General features: G+C 36.7%; 1 protein-coding gene across 1 annotated transcript; it reads left to right on the top strand.

The window, feature by feature from the left end:
- The first annotated feature begins 4,272 nt into the window (after positions 1-4,272).
- Positions 4,273-12,072, top strand: surf4l (surfeit 4, like). The gene is made up of 6 exons (XM_067438006.1): positions 4,273-4,488; positions 7,631-7,817; positions 7,900-7,976; positions 8,087-8,130; positions 8,222-8,408; positions 11,427-12,072. The coding sequence occupies exons 1-6, from the start codon at positions 4,441-4,443 to the stop codon at positions 11,691-11,693; spliced, it is 810 nt and encodes a 269-aa protein (XP_067294107.1). The 5' UTR covers positions 4,273-4,440; the 3' UTR covers positions 11,694-12,072.
- Positions 12,073-13,879: the final 1,807 nt, after the last annotated feature.

Genomic DNA, 13,879 nt, shown 5'->3' with positions numbered 1-13,879 from the left:
CTAATATCTTTGTGTGTGTGTGTGCGCGTGTGTGTGTTTGGGTGTGTGCCTGCGTGTGTGGATTTTCAGAATCAATACCCTGAAAAAGGTGAGAGTGATGACTCATGTAGCAAAATTAAAAGAAATAAACATTTGAAATATATCAGTGTGTGTGTGTGTGTGTGTGTAATGAATGAATATAATATACAAGTTTCACTTTTTGAATGGAATTATTGATATTCTAATTATATGACCTGCACCTACGTGTACGTGTGTGTGTGTGTGTGTGTGTGTGTGTGTGTGTGTGTGTGTGTGTGTGTGTGTGTGTGTGTGTGTGTGTGTGTGTGTGTGTAATGCATCTGGCCTCAGTGTGTGTCCCTACTGTCCACCACAGTGATTCCCTGTATGTGTGAACGTGTGTGTGGATATATACAGGTCTGTCTCAAAAATTAGCATATTGTGATAAAGTTCATTATTTTCCATAATGTAATGATAAAATTTAAACTTTCATATATTTTAGATTCATTGCACACAAACTGAAATATTTCAGGTCTTTTATTGTTTTAATACTGATGATTTTGGCATACAGCTCATGAAAACCCAAAATTCCTGTCTCAAAAAAAATTGCATATTTCATCAGACCAATAAAAGAAAAGTGTTTTTAATACAAAAAAAAGTCAACCTTAAAATAATTATGTTCAGTTATGCACTCAATACTTGGTCAGGAATCCTTTTGCAGAAATGACTGCTTCAATGCGGCGTGGCATGGAGGCGATCAGCCTGTGGCACTGCTGAGGTGTTATGGAGGCCCAGGATGCTTCGATAGCGGCCTTAAGCTCATCCAGAGTGTTGGGTCTTGCGTCTCTCAACTTTCTCGTCACAATATCCCACAGATTCTCTTTGGGGTTCAGGTCAGGAGAGTTGGCAGGCCAATTGAGCACAGTAATACCATGGTCAGTAAACCATTTACCAGTGGTTTTGGCACTGTGAGCAGGTGCCAGGTCGTGCTGAAAAACGAAATCTTCCTCTCCATAAAGCTTTTCAGCAGATGGAAGCATGAAGTGTTTCAAAATCTCCTGATAGCTAGCTGCATTGACCCTGCCCTTGATAAAACACAGTGGATCAACACCAGCAGCTGACATGGCACCCCAGACCATCACTGACTGTGGGTACTTGACACTGGATTCAGGCATTTTGGCATTTCCTTCTCCCCAGTCTTCCTCCAGACTCTGGCAGCTTGATTTCCGAGTAACATGCAAAATTTATTCTGCAAATGCAAAATTTGCTTTCATCCGAAAAAAGTACTTTAGACCACTGAGCAACAGTCCAGTGCTGCTTCTTTGTAGCCCAAAAATGGCTTAACCTGGGGAATGCGGCACCTGTAGCCCATTTCCTGCACGCCTGTGTACGGTGGCTCTGGGTGTTTCTACTCCAGACTCAGTCCACTGCTTCCGCAGGTCCCCCAAGGTCTGGAATCGGTCCTTCCCCACAATCTTCCTCAGGGTCCGTTCACCTCTTCTCGTTGTGCAGCGTTTTTTGCCACACTTTTTCCTTCCCACAGACTTCCCACTGAGGTGCCTTGATACAGCACTCTGGGAACAGCCTATTCGTTCAGAAATTTCTTTCTGTGTCTTACCCTCTCGCTTGAGGGTGTCAATGATGGCCTTCTGGACAGGGTTGGGTCGGCAGTCTTACCCATGATCGCGGTTTTGAGTAATGAACCAGGCTGGGAGTTTTTAAAAGCCTCAGGAATCTTTTGCAGGTGTTAAGAGTTAATTTGTTGATTCAGATGATTAGGTTAATAGCTCGTTTAGAGAACCTTTTCATTATATGCTAATTTTGGGTTTTCTTGAGCTTGGCCAATTAAAAAGTATGGACATGAAAAGTATGTGCATATACAAGCACTCAATACTTGGGACTCCTTTTGCCTGAATTACAGCAGCAAAGCAGCATGGCATGGAGTCGATCAGTCTGTGGCACTGCTCAGGTGTTATGAGAGCCCAGGTTGCTCTGATAGTGGCCTTCAGCTCTTCTGCATTTTTGGGTCTGGCATAATCGCACCTTCCTCTTCACAATACACCATAGATTTTCTGGGGTTAAAGTCCAGAAAAAGTTTTAGAGCATGAAGTGCTCTAAAACTTCCTGGTATACGGCTGCATTGACCTTTGACCTCAGAAAACACAGTGGACCAACACCAGCAGATGGCATGGTATGCCAAACAATCACTGACTATGGAAACTTTACACTGGACCTCAAGCAAAGTGGATTGTGTGCCTCTCCTATCTTCCTCCAGACTCTGGGACCCTGATTTCCAAAGGAAATGCAAAATTTACTTTCATCAAAAAACATAACTTTGGACCACTCAGCAGTCCTTTTTGTCTTTAGCCCAGGCGAGACACTTTTGACACTGTCTGTTGTTCAAGAGTGGTTTGACACAAGAAATGTGACAGCTGAAACCCTCCTTACATACGCTTGTGTGTAGTGGTTCTTAAAGCAACGACTCCAGCTGCAGTCCACTCTTTGTGAATCTCCCCCACATTTTTGAATGTTTTTTTTTTTTGTTTCACAATCCTCTACAGGGTGTGGTTATCCCTACTGCTTGTACACTTTTTTTTACCACATCATTTCCTTCCCTTCGCCTCTATTAATGTGCTTGGACACAGAGTTCTGTGAACAGCCAGCCTCTTTTGCAATGACCTTTTGTGTCTTGCCCTCCTTGTGCAAGGTGTCAATGGTTGTATTTTGGACAATTGTCAAGTCATCAGTCTCCCCATGATTGTGTAGCCTATACAGAACCCCCCTTGTTTCAAGAAATATCTGCGTCTACAAAAGATCACCGAAACCGACTCAAAACGATGTAGTATACATGCCAGGCCAGTGTGTGGGGCTGTAATTCTGCCACAGAAATACACTAAAATGGAGAAGAAGAGTTGTGGCTGGAAGGTGTATAGCAGTCGTAGGAGGTGAGGCAAAATCTCACAATAAAATAAAATTAAATACATTTGCTACTTAACAGATGTGTTTTATTAACGTCTACACCTACCCCAACCCTAAACCTACCCTTACAATAATGCAAATACGGTAATTAAATGAAGCGATATTGTTGTGCGCATTCCCAGTGCCCGTAGTTGTATCAACGTATTGATTAATGATTTGGATCGCGTGTCAAACTGCTGAAATCACGTGACAATTCATGACTGTTTGAATCTTTATTTGAGGTTTGAAAACAAACGTGGAAGAGAAGACAATGCTCAATAAAGTCATAGTTTTTTATTTTTGGACCAAAATGTATTTGCGATGCTTCAAGAGATTCTAATTAACTAACTGATGTCACACATGGACTACTTTGATGATGTTTGTATTCCCTTTCTGGACATGGACAGTAGAGTGTGCCTATACACTTAGATACACTATAGGACTAAATATAAAATATCTTAAACTGTGTTCTGAAGATGAATGGAGGTCTTACGGGTGTGGAACAACATTAGGGTCAGTCATTATTGACATAGATTTCATTTTTGGGTGAACTAACCCTTTAATAAAAGTACAGAAATTTGACCAAAAACAAACAAGGACAACTCCAAAACAAATGATAAAATTTTTCAACATGTAAGCCACAAAATGCACAAAATATTTCAATATCACAATTAAACCTGTTTACAAGATAATAATTACAGGGGATCCCTTGATGTAGTGATGACATCCCCGTTTCACAAAATATACGGATTGGCTGTACACACGAAAACGCAAGATTGTCGTTTTCAGATTTATCCACTCTAGGACCCGGTTTCAGAAAATATCCTATTCATGCTTCCAAAACACCAGATCTGTGTGGACGAAACGCTGATACAGTAAAAAATTTATACGTATACAGCTAAACTCATCTCCGTGTGGACGAAGTTAAGTTTCTGAGAGACTGAATTAGGCATTTTCCATAGTTGTCACATTATAATCATCAAAATTAAAAGAAATAAACATTTAAAAAATACCAGTCTGTGTGTAATGAATGAATATAATGTACAAATTTCACTTTTTGAACAGAATTAGTGAAATAAATCAGCTTTTTGATGATATTCTAATTATATGACCAGCACCTGTATATGTAGCCTATGCACACCATGATGCACACACGCACACACACACACACACAAACACATACATGCATACAGTAATCACTCCCTCTATTTTATAGGTAGACTAGACATCACTGCTTGAGCTCTATATTCTGGCTGCATCAGTACACGTGGCATGCAGATATATGTGTGTCCTACAGGGGGCGACAGAACAAACTGCAGGGCATTATGGGGCGGAGATGGCATTCTAGTACACACAGACGACGGCGAAGCAAGTCTAGTACGAGACCTGTAACACAACTGGGAGCGGACATAGGTATCGATAAACGGCTCGCAAACAATTAAAGGGTGACCTGCAGACGGAAATCGTCTCCTGGGTTTTGGTGTCATGGCTCAAAATGATTTAATGAGCAACGCGGAGGACGTGGCGGATCAGGTGAGAGAACAGAAGGCCCTGTCGGACAACTTGCACACTAAATCATGGAGACTACACTGCTTCACTAAACAAACTGTTCTGAAGTCCGGGAAAGTCCTTGTGTTGGTGTATAGTTCGGGTCATGTTTGCTTAACCGCAAATAAGATTATTAACTAACTTCTAGTCTTGTGACTGATGGAGGAAATGGACTAGTGATACTGTTCTAGAAGAACTGTGCCAAACCTTGGTTTTTCAGCGCTGCTTTCGAGTACTGATAAGGACTGCATGACATATGTATATATTCGCTCGGTATATAAATGCATATACTGAATTTTTTGAGCCCAAAATGTTTAAACATCATACAAACTTGATCTCTGAATCATTTGCATCAGGACAGTCAAACATCTGTCCATTTGATGAAGCAAGATGCACGGTTACTATACTCTTATTATAGTCACCAAATTATGACTGATTAGGAAAAGATTAGGTCCAGATTTAAAAGGGAATTTAACAGCTAGACCTTACTCTAATGCGCTTATGTTGTTAAAGTTGCAAAATATACATAGTTCGCATGATTATTGAATTAGTTTGGGTCTCTTTTTCATGCTAGTAGTTTATGCTACTTTTGGGCTTAATAACAGGAAGCAAATTTAGAAGTATGTCGTTATTGTATAAGCGTAAAGGGAGTTGTGATTGGTGTATCAGTTTGGGGGGTTTCAAGGCCGAGACGAGGCCATTAGACTAGAGCCGTCATCATTTATTAATGTATAGCCTAATTTTCTGTGTGATGTAGCCTAATGTACAGAGCAAATCTGTAATATTAATGGAAACGAGTCAAATACCCTCCAGGCACGAAGACTCATGTTGACACACAGGCAGTCATTGGCCCTGAGATCTTTTCCCATTCATTTAGTCTTGCTTCTTGGTACTTGTTGAAAGCTGATTGGCTCGTTTTCTTCTTAGTGCTGATGTGGATCGTCTGGGGGCGGGGCTTAGTAGAGGCCAGTGTCAAAGCTCACGATAAGAGTTAGGTTAATCACAAGCAGGTTTAGAGTTATTGCTCATGTAATAAATAAATAAATAAACTGTGTGTTTAGTTTGTTAATTTGCACATTTTATTCTCAAAAACTTTTTTTTAAAGCACACTTTATTTTTACTTATTTTCACTTTTTTTACTTTTACTTTTACTTTCATTTAACTTTTAAGAATGAATTAGCTGATATTTTCATTTACCAATATATTAGGTTATATTCTAACAATCTTGTTCTTGTTACAGGTTAAGTAATGAGAATATAAGATCATGTAATATTCCTGTTAGAGTAAATTGCAGCATCATTATCCTTCCCTGTACATGTTTATTCAACACCTGTTACATGAGCAAGAGGAACAGATTTATTGGTAGTAAACCATAGTGATATTTAAATGCTGGAGTTGTAACCCTTGTGCTCATGAGTCATCAGTTGCAAATAGATGTGCTTTTGGCCACCTGTGCTGTGATATTGACTGAAATGTAGGGAAAAGTGAAAAGGGTAATTGGAGCTCAGGGGTTGAACATTAAACAAGATGTATTTGAAGAGCTGCTTCAGCGTGCTTACTTCATGCAATCTATAGCTTGTTTAAATCTAAAACATTCACACTAGGGAAATAAATGGATGTATTCAGTTATATCCCGTTATAAAATCGATGCTTACTTTTTATTCCTGTTTAAGGTTTGGAAATCAGCTTGCTAAATCCATAAATCTGTGCTAGACTATTATAAATGTCCTTCCCTTTTGTGTTGACCTCAACTATCATTCAATATTCAGGGTTGGTAAAAATGTTTTTTTTTTTTCTCTTATGCTCACCAAGGCTTTTAAATACAGTAAAGCAGAAATATTGTGTAACACATTACTACATTATCAAATGACTAAATCTTACACATTTATTATATTACACCTCATCTTTTTTTGTCAGAATAGTTGAGTTGACAGTTTTAATGTTTTTTCCTTTTATTAATTTTTAAGATCTGAGGTGAATTAGCCTAGTCCTCGTTGCTTTAAATAGGCTATGTCTATAAAGGTCACGCAAAATTATAATCAATTTTGCATTAAATTCTTTTTACGTTAAATAAAGCACAATCAGCGGCACCTTGGAGGATCATTGTCATATTTTGTATGTTGTTCCAACGCCATTGTGGCTGGTTAAGACAAACTTAATTTTGATTAACATGGAAAAGATTAATCTTCTCGGTTTAGGACGCAATGTAGTAGGCTTAGGGCTGTTTCAGAATTTGCTTTTAATCCATATTTAGCCAAGTCTGCGTGTCCATGGACTACTTCCGTCAGTTTTTGTCCACATTTTGTTAAGATAAGATTGCTTGGGAATGTCATTGTTGTCTGGCCAAAAAGAATCAACCCAAGGTTTTTGTGAAATGCTGCCACTGATCATGCTGAAACTTTTTGAATTGTAGCATCAACCAGGTCCTTTATGCTGACCTAGAATGTATTCTCTAGTTGTAGTCACATGACCAGCATAAAGCTGTGTGCCTAATGAAGTTACTATTATTGCTATTAGATAGAGCTGCATGTTTTTGGATAAATTGAGAATCTTTTTTTCTTTTTCTTTTTTTCTTTCAAACAGAGATAATGATTTTGAACCAAGTGTGCAGCACATGTCCTGAAAAGTGAAGCCAAAGTCTCTCAATGCCCCCAGGTGGTTGGTGCCAGTTTAGCTCATAACCCCCGCCCCTCCATGTATTCTAATGGACGCACGTCAAACTAAATCAAATTACACTTCAAATACATTGTCCAAAAATGGTTTCTGTGGTTTTAGGTAGTTTTTATCACACTGATGTAAGTTCAAGTGTTCATTTTTTAAAAGAAGTTTAATAACTGTTTATTTCACAGCGACATAGAGTTGTTCTGCAGTAAACTAACAGATTCGTTGTGAGCGGGGTTCTGATATCACGGCTCTACTTCCTGCTCTCTACAGTGCAGACTCAGGTCCCGTGTTCACTACTGCGCAGACGCAGATCCCAAATTAGTAGCTCTACCGTAAGATGTAGATGTGTTTAGAATGATATTACATCTTTATTAGTTGTGTTTTCTAAGGCAAGCTTCACTATTGCTGCCGCTGATACCTAGATTTGGGGATTTTAATATATTTGTCTTTCCTTCATCTCTAGTTCCTTCGAGTGACGAAGCAGTACCTGCCCCACATAGCACGTCTCTGTCTGATCAGCACGTTCCTTGAGGACGGCATTCGGATGTGGTTCCAGTGGAGTGAGCAAAAAGAATATATTGAGGGGACGTGGGGGTGTGGGTTCTTCCTGGCGACATTGTTTGTCTTAATCAATTTACTCGGACAGCTGGGTAAGAAGTTTTTTTTCAGAAAAATATTTGACTTGTTCAGATTTTTATATGTGATGTTTTGTTAACCGTATCTGTTAAACAGGTGGTTGTATACTGATTCTGAGCAGGAATTTTGTGCAGTATGCCTGCTTTGGATTATTTGGGATCATCGCCTTACAGGTGTGAGCATTCTGTTTGAGTTCTTTAATATGCAATTAGGTGTTATCAGTGGATAGGACTATAATTGAGTTCAACTGTTTAATAATGGTCCTGATCTTTATCTTTTCCAGACTGTTGCCTATAGCATTCTTTGGGACCCAAAGTTTTTGATGAGGTGAGGTTTTTTTTTTTTTTTTTTTTTGCATATGGCAGATCATCCTATGTTTTGTGCTCTGATCTAAATTAAATTACTCTCTTCTGTTCAGGAATTTGGCTCTGGGTGGAGGTCTGCTGCTGCTCCTTGCTGAGTCACGCTCTGAGGGCAGGAGTATGTTTGCTGGTGTTCCCACCATGAGAGAGAGCTCGCCCAAACAGTACATGCAGCTCGGTGGCAGAGTCCTACTGGTGCTTATGTTCATGACGCTGCTGCACTTTGATACCAGCTTCCTCTCGGTGAGCAAACATCACAAAGTTTGATTCACCCATTTAAATTATATTTCATCCAAAAATCTACATGAGAAAAATATATATATTCTGCATAACGAAAATGAGACCTGTTTTATGAATATTAAGATTGTTTTAAGGACAATTACACATAATTAAATGTAATGAAAATTGTCATCACACAGAAATTCTCCTTGCTGTAATGGAACACAAATTAACATATATAATACAATAGAGATTTCTGTCTCTTCCTTGTCAGTCTACGCAACTACCACTTTGATGCTTTATAACGAGATTGTAAAACTGATCCATATGAATTGAGTGGATTTGTCATCATTTTCGGATAAGACGATCACTTTATATGATGAACAGATTTAATTTAGGCTTTTATTCACATATAAACATTCATCAGCCTACATCAGTTATAATAAACAGAAATTTAGACGTTCACTTGACATGTAAGAACCAATTAAGTTAATTCTCAAGTAGAGATGCACTGTTTGCAATTTTCTTGGCCAATTCATATTTGTTTTTTGTGACCTATATAAAATAGATTCGCCAATTACGATTTTCTTTCAAAGAACTATAAATGACAACATATACAAACAAAAATCTACTTTTCTGTAATGCAACATTTTATTTTCATTAAAAATACCAAATATAATATAAGATAAATAAAAACTTGAGAACACATTTCAAACAATAGCACAAATAAATACTAGAATGCTATATTAATTTTACACAGATTCTGTGTTGTGTATTTTTTATTTATTTCTGGTAATCTAATGAAGGCATAAACCATGAATTTATCTTTAAACCCTTCCTTTTTTAGTAGTAGTGGATTATACTGTATAATAGCAATACAAATAGTACTATATTTCTGTCAAAAGTTAAACCAAACTTTTATTTTGACGGGTTGTCATGAAGATCTTGGAAGTTTCTGTGTGTATATAATATATATGAAAATAGTTTTCCTCATTAAACGGTAAAATACTTGTGAAGTGACTCTTAGAGCGGCTTTGAATGTGAATCCCTGGCCGGTCGATCGGTGCGGTTCTAATGTATTACACTCCACATTTGAGCTTCCACAAGAACCAGTGAGGTGTGTTCAAGCAGGTTCGGTTGAGCTTCTGTTTATGTTCACTGATCAATTTTTATATGAACTTTTTGAAATGTCAAAGTGCTAGTTGTGTAGACTGTCATTAGAGAGTACAGATCTGTCTCAGATTTTATTAAAATGATTTTTGTGTTCTGAAGATGCACAAAAATCTTGTGGAAAAAAACAAAATTACAATTAGAATATTACAACAATTTCTTTAATAACACAACACTATTTAAAATTAATTAATGTGTAGTTTACCTTAAAAGTTTTCTTATATATATATATATATATATATATATATATATATATATATATATATATATATATATATATATATATATATATATATATATATATATATATAAACAAGCTTAGATACTTGATATAAAACTTCAGTCAGCCCTGTTCACATATGACTTGAATGGAAGAAACTCCTTTTTCTTTATAGTTGGCCTTTTCTGGCTTTATAAAGATGTGCTCATAAACCCAGCATCTTATGACTCGGAATAACATCTAAAACGTGTGCTCAGCTATTTGTGCGGGTCAAGTGCTTTAGACACGCAATCATACAGATGATATTGTGATTGTTGCTCAGGATGTGGGTTTGTGGTTGAATATTTGTGCCAATTGCATCATGATGCTATCTGAAATGCATGCTTATCTATACAAATGTTGCATTATAATAGACACTGCTCTGACTTGTTTGGTTTTCAAACATAAAAGCTATAAAGGCAAGACAGTTATCAGCACTGATGTCATTCATCTTCATGCAACAATTCTGAGATAGTCTATTATGATACAGCAAAGGCAAAATGTGGCCATTGCATTATAATGTATCTAATTGTACATGGTTAGAATGATCAACCTTTAACAGGGAGGCTTTGCATGTCTTCCATAGTTGTTGACAGTAAAGTCTAGATGTTCATATTCTTAAGTATTTTGGCATAAATTCATCCATATTAGGCAACATGGATTGCATAACAGCCACTTAAAATAATAATAAACTACTTTAATTAAAGGTACAATTGCAAGAGATTTCCAAGATTTCTGAATGTTTGTGCCAACCACAATGTACAATACTCTTGAAAGGTTTTTGAAAAAGTTTCTAATGCTAATCAAGGCTGCATTTATATTTGATGATAAAAAATACAGTAAAATGTGTAATATTGTGAGGAGAGGAGACCATTTAAAATTTACTTTTGTATAGTAACATTTTTAAAATGTGATTTTTATTGATTCCGGAATTTTCAGAAGCCATCATTCTTGTCTTCAGTGTCATATGATCCTTAAAAAACTAATTATATGATGCTGTTTAGATGCTCAAGATACATTTATTATCGAAGTTTAAAACACTTATGGTGTTTAATGTTTTTGTTGAAACAGTGATGCATTTTTTTTTTAGGATTCTTTGATTAGAAATGTCAAAAGAACAACATTTGTTTGAAATAGAAATATTGTATTACCTCTCGCTTTAGATCAATTGAATGCATATTTTACTGAATAAGTGTTAATTAAAATATTTATTTTTAAATGTAGTATTTGGAAACCAAACATTGATAACTTCCCATGTTTTAGCCAATGCATATCACAGCAATTAATAACAATAATAATTTTAATTGTTAATTTGAGACGGTTTTGCTTACTTTTGTACCGTAAATTTTTTTTTTTGCTTGTTTTTTGCTTTTGTGTGTGTTTGTGTGTGTTTGGGTCAGCACTTGCTTTGTAATGGTAAATCCCAAAATTGAATGTGTCCCAAAACCTTCTCCATTGTAATAGTCCTTTTCCCCACTAGAGGTCAGATGTGGACAGGTTTTTGCATTGCATAAATTATTTCTGCAGTGTTTAATCCTGCTTCCTGTTACAGATTTACATCAATAGCATGTATTAATGACTTCCTTTTTCTAAAGTATCTTTGTTTGCTTTAGATTTTGCAGAACCTGGTGGGTACAGCTCTCATTGTCCTGGTGGCTGTCGGTTTCAAAACTAAACTGGCGGCCCTCACCCTGGTCATCTGGCTGCTGGCCATCAATGTGTACTTCAACGCTTTCTGGACCATACCGACCTACAAGCCCATGCACGACTTCCTCAAGTACGACTTCTTCCAGACCACATCAGTGATCGGTGGCCTTTTGCTGATAGTAGCACTAGGTCCAGGTGGAGTGTCCATGGATGAGAAGAAGAAGGACTGGTGAGACGGGACTGAACTCAACGGCTCACTCACTCACTCACTCTGTAGTTTGCCCTTTGGCAATTTTTTTCTGTGCAGTTATCACACAAAGCAGGTACACTACTTGGAGAGGAAGAAGCCAATTGAGACGTGGCCTCACAAACACCCCAGGACCAACAGAATGACCTGGTCTCCACATCTCATGCACTGTCTATGTTTTCATCTTGCGTGCTTACTGAATAATTTCTATCAGCACTTTTAGACATATTAGATTATCATATTTATTTTCTGTGGTTCAGGTCAGATTCTGTTATTTGAGAGCCCCCTTGAAAATCTGAAAAATCATCCATGTTATAAAAGCTGCAACCACGTTGAACTAATAACAAATTAATTTTTCTTTGCCATTTTCTCTGCCTTTTTATTTCGGTGTCAATTGCAAGTCAGTGTACCAAAGACGCATCCTCCGAGACATGTCATTTTGTCTTTGAGTTCATTTAAGCCATTTTAGTTAGGTAATCACAAAATGAATTTGAAGTAAAATGGAAAGTCGATGTCATTGAGTTTATTCATGGGTCAGTTGGACTTCAACTGATATCGTTGCTGTGTTGAAAACGACTGCACACTGGGTGTATTATGTGTCAATCTCTTCCTGTCAGCAGGCAAAACAGAGAATTCCTATTCATGAATATTTTTTTTACCACTTCATAGTAGTTAAACATAAAGATGAAAAAAGTTTATTGGCCATTTTGAAGAATGCTGCATTCCATTCTAAAGATTAGTTGGCTTTTAATTTTCATGTAGAATGCTGTAAATTTGTTAACGTGTTTGCTGTCTGTTGTCAGGTCACTTTAAAGTTTACAACAGGTGAATTAGTGTTTCTCAAAACATGCAGAAAGAGAGATGAGAATATTGAAACCCTGTGGTTTTGTCAGACTCAGTGTTTATCCTCTTTGTACAAAAAAGAAGAAATAACTGAAAAAATATTGGTTTTCTAAGTGTTTTAAATATTTGTTTTGACATATAAAGGGAAAAGAAAAAAATTATGTTGGTTGTTTAGTTTTTTTTTTAATTATAGTTAACCGTTTTTATGAGTAACCAACAATAAAACTAGTGATATTCAAAAAACAAAACGTAAAAGAATGGTCACTGAAACTGGTAGTCTGAACATATTTATGTTTGAGCTGTTAGTTATAGCCCTATGTCCATGTCTCCCAAACCTTCACAACCAGCAGAAATTATGATATCTAAGACGGAATTCAAATGACACCATTTCCTAATATTAATATTAAGATTTTCTTTAGGCCTAACTTTATATGTCTTCCTCTAAAAGCGTCCTCTATTTTTGTATTATAGGATGTTAATAATTTTAGAAGTTTGTTTAGAGATAACGCGTTTAGGTTGACCTACCTAGACAAAGGTTTTGACGATTCCTCGGAAGTTTCAAGTTTGAGGAAAAAGCAAGCAGACCATCAAGAAATACAGGACCACCAGAGAAATTTCATTCGGTCAAATGTATGGTTTACGATCGCCTACAGAGCACTCAGGTGATTGTATTAAAATACACACACTAATGTTGAGCCGTGAATTCACTGCCACTTCTGCCATTTTTAGTTTTATAAAGTAAAATCCTTGACCTAAAATCAGATATAGGCTAATTGTTGCGCAATATCTGCCACATTAGCCATGTTTACCAAAATATTTGATCTTTAAAATATTCCGAAATATTTTCTTTTCTCATACTTAATATTATATTATAGCATTAATCATTTAAGAAATTGTGGTATAGGCAGTGCACATTTCGTGAGGAGTTTTAATATTATTTTCGAAAATTTTGCTTCTAAAGCAAGCAAACCATGACGCGGCCATGCATTCCTGAGAATAAGCAGTAGAGGGCGCGAAAGTTGTTTCTAAAGAGTAGTTTCGTCAGACCATGTATGTGACAAGTCTCATGTGGGCGTAATCATAGATTAATAACTCACCCTCTCAAGTCTCAAAATAAGCTGTTTTCTTTTAAGGTAATTTGTTCTTTCCTTACTGTTAACTAATTAAATATTGTATAAAACGCAAAGTGCAAAAATACATTTTATCATTAGGCTATTCATATTGAGCAGGATAGTTGAATTAATCTAGTGAAAGCCGGTACTATTTTTGTTTACTGGTAGTGATACCCTACTGACGGTGCTACGAAGTGTTGTAATATTGTGTTCAAAA

The sequence above is a fragment of the Pseudorasbora parva genome, chromosome 3 (genome assembly GCF_024679245.1).
Source record: "Pseudorasbora parva isolate DD20220531a chromosome 3, ASM2467924v1, whole genome shotgun sequence".
Lineage (NCBI taxonomy): Eukaryota > Metazoa > Chordata > Actinopteri > Cypriniformes > Gobionidae > Pseudorasbora > Pseudorasbora parva.
The sequence above is the reverse complement of the archived record's forward strand: the minus strand, read 5'-3'. Positions and strand labels throughout refer to the sequence as shown.

Coding starts and splice junctions, on each gene's coding strand:
- surf4l (XM_067438006.1), top strand. CDS start 4,441: ATGGCTCAAAATGATTTAATGAGCAACGCGGAGGACGTGGCGGATCAG. Junction 8,131..8,221: donor GACCCAAAGTTTTTGATGAG/GTGAGGTTTTTT, acceptor TCTTCTGTTCAG/GAATTTGGCTCTGGGTGGAG. Junction 8,409..11,426: donor TTGATACCAGCTTCCTCTCG/GTGAGCAAACAT, acceptor TGTTTGCTTTAG/ATTTTGCAGAACCTGGTGGG.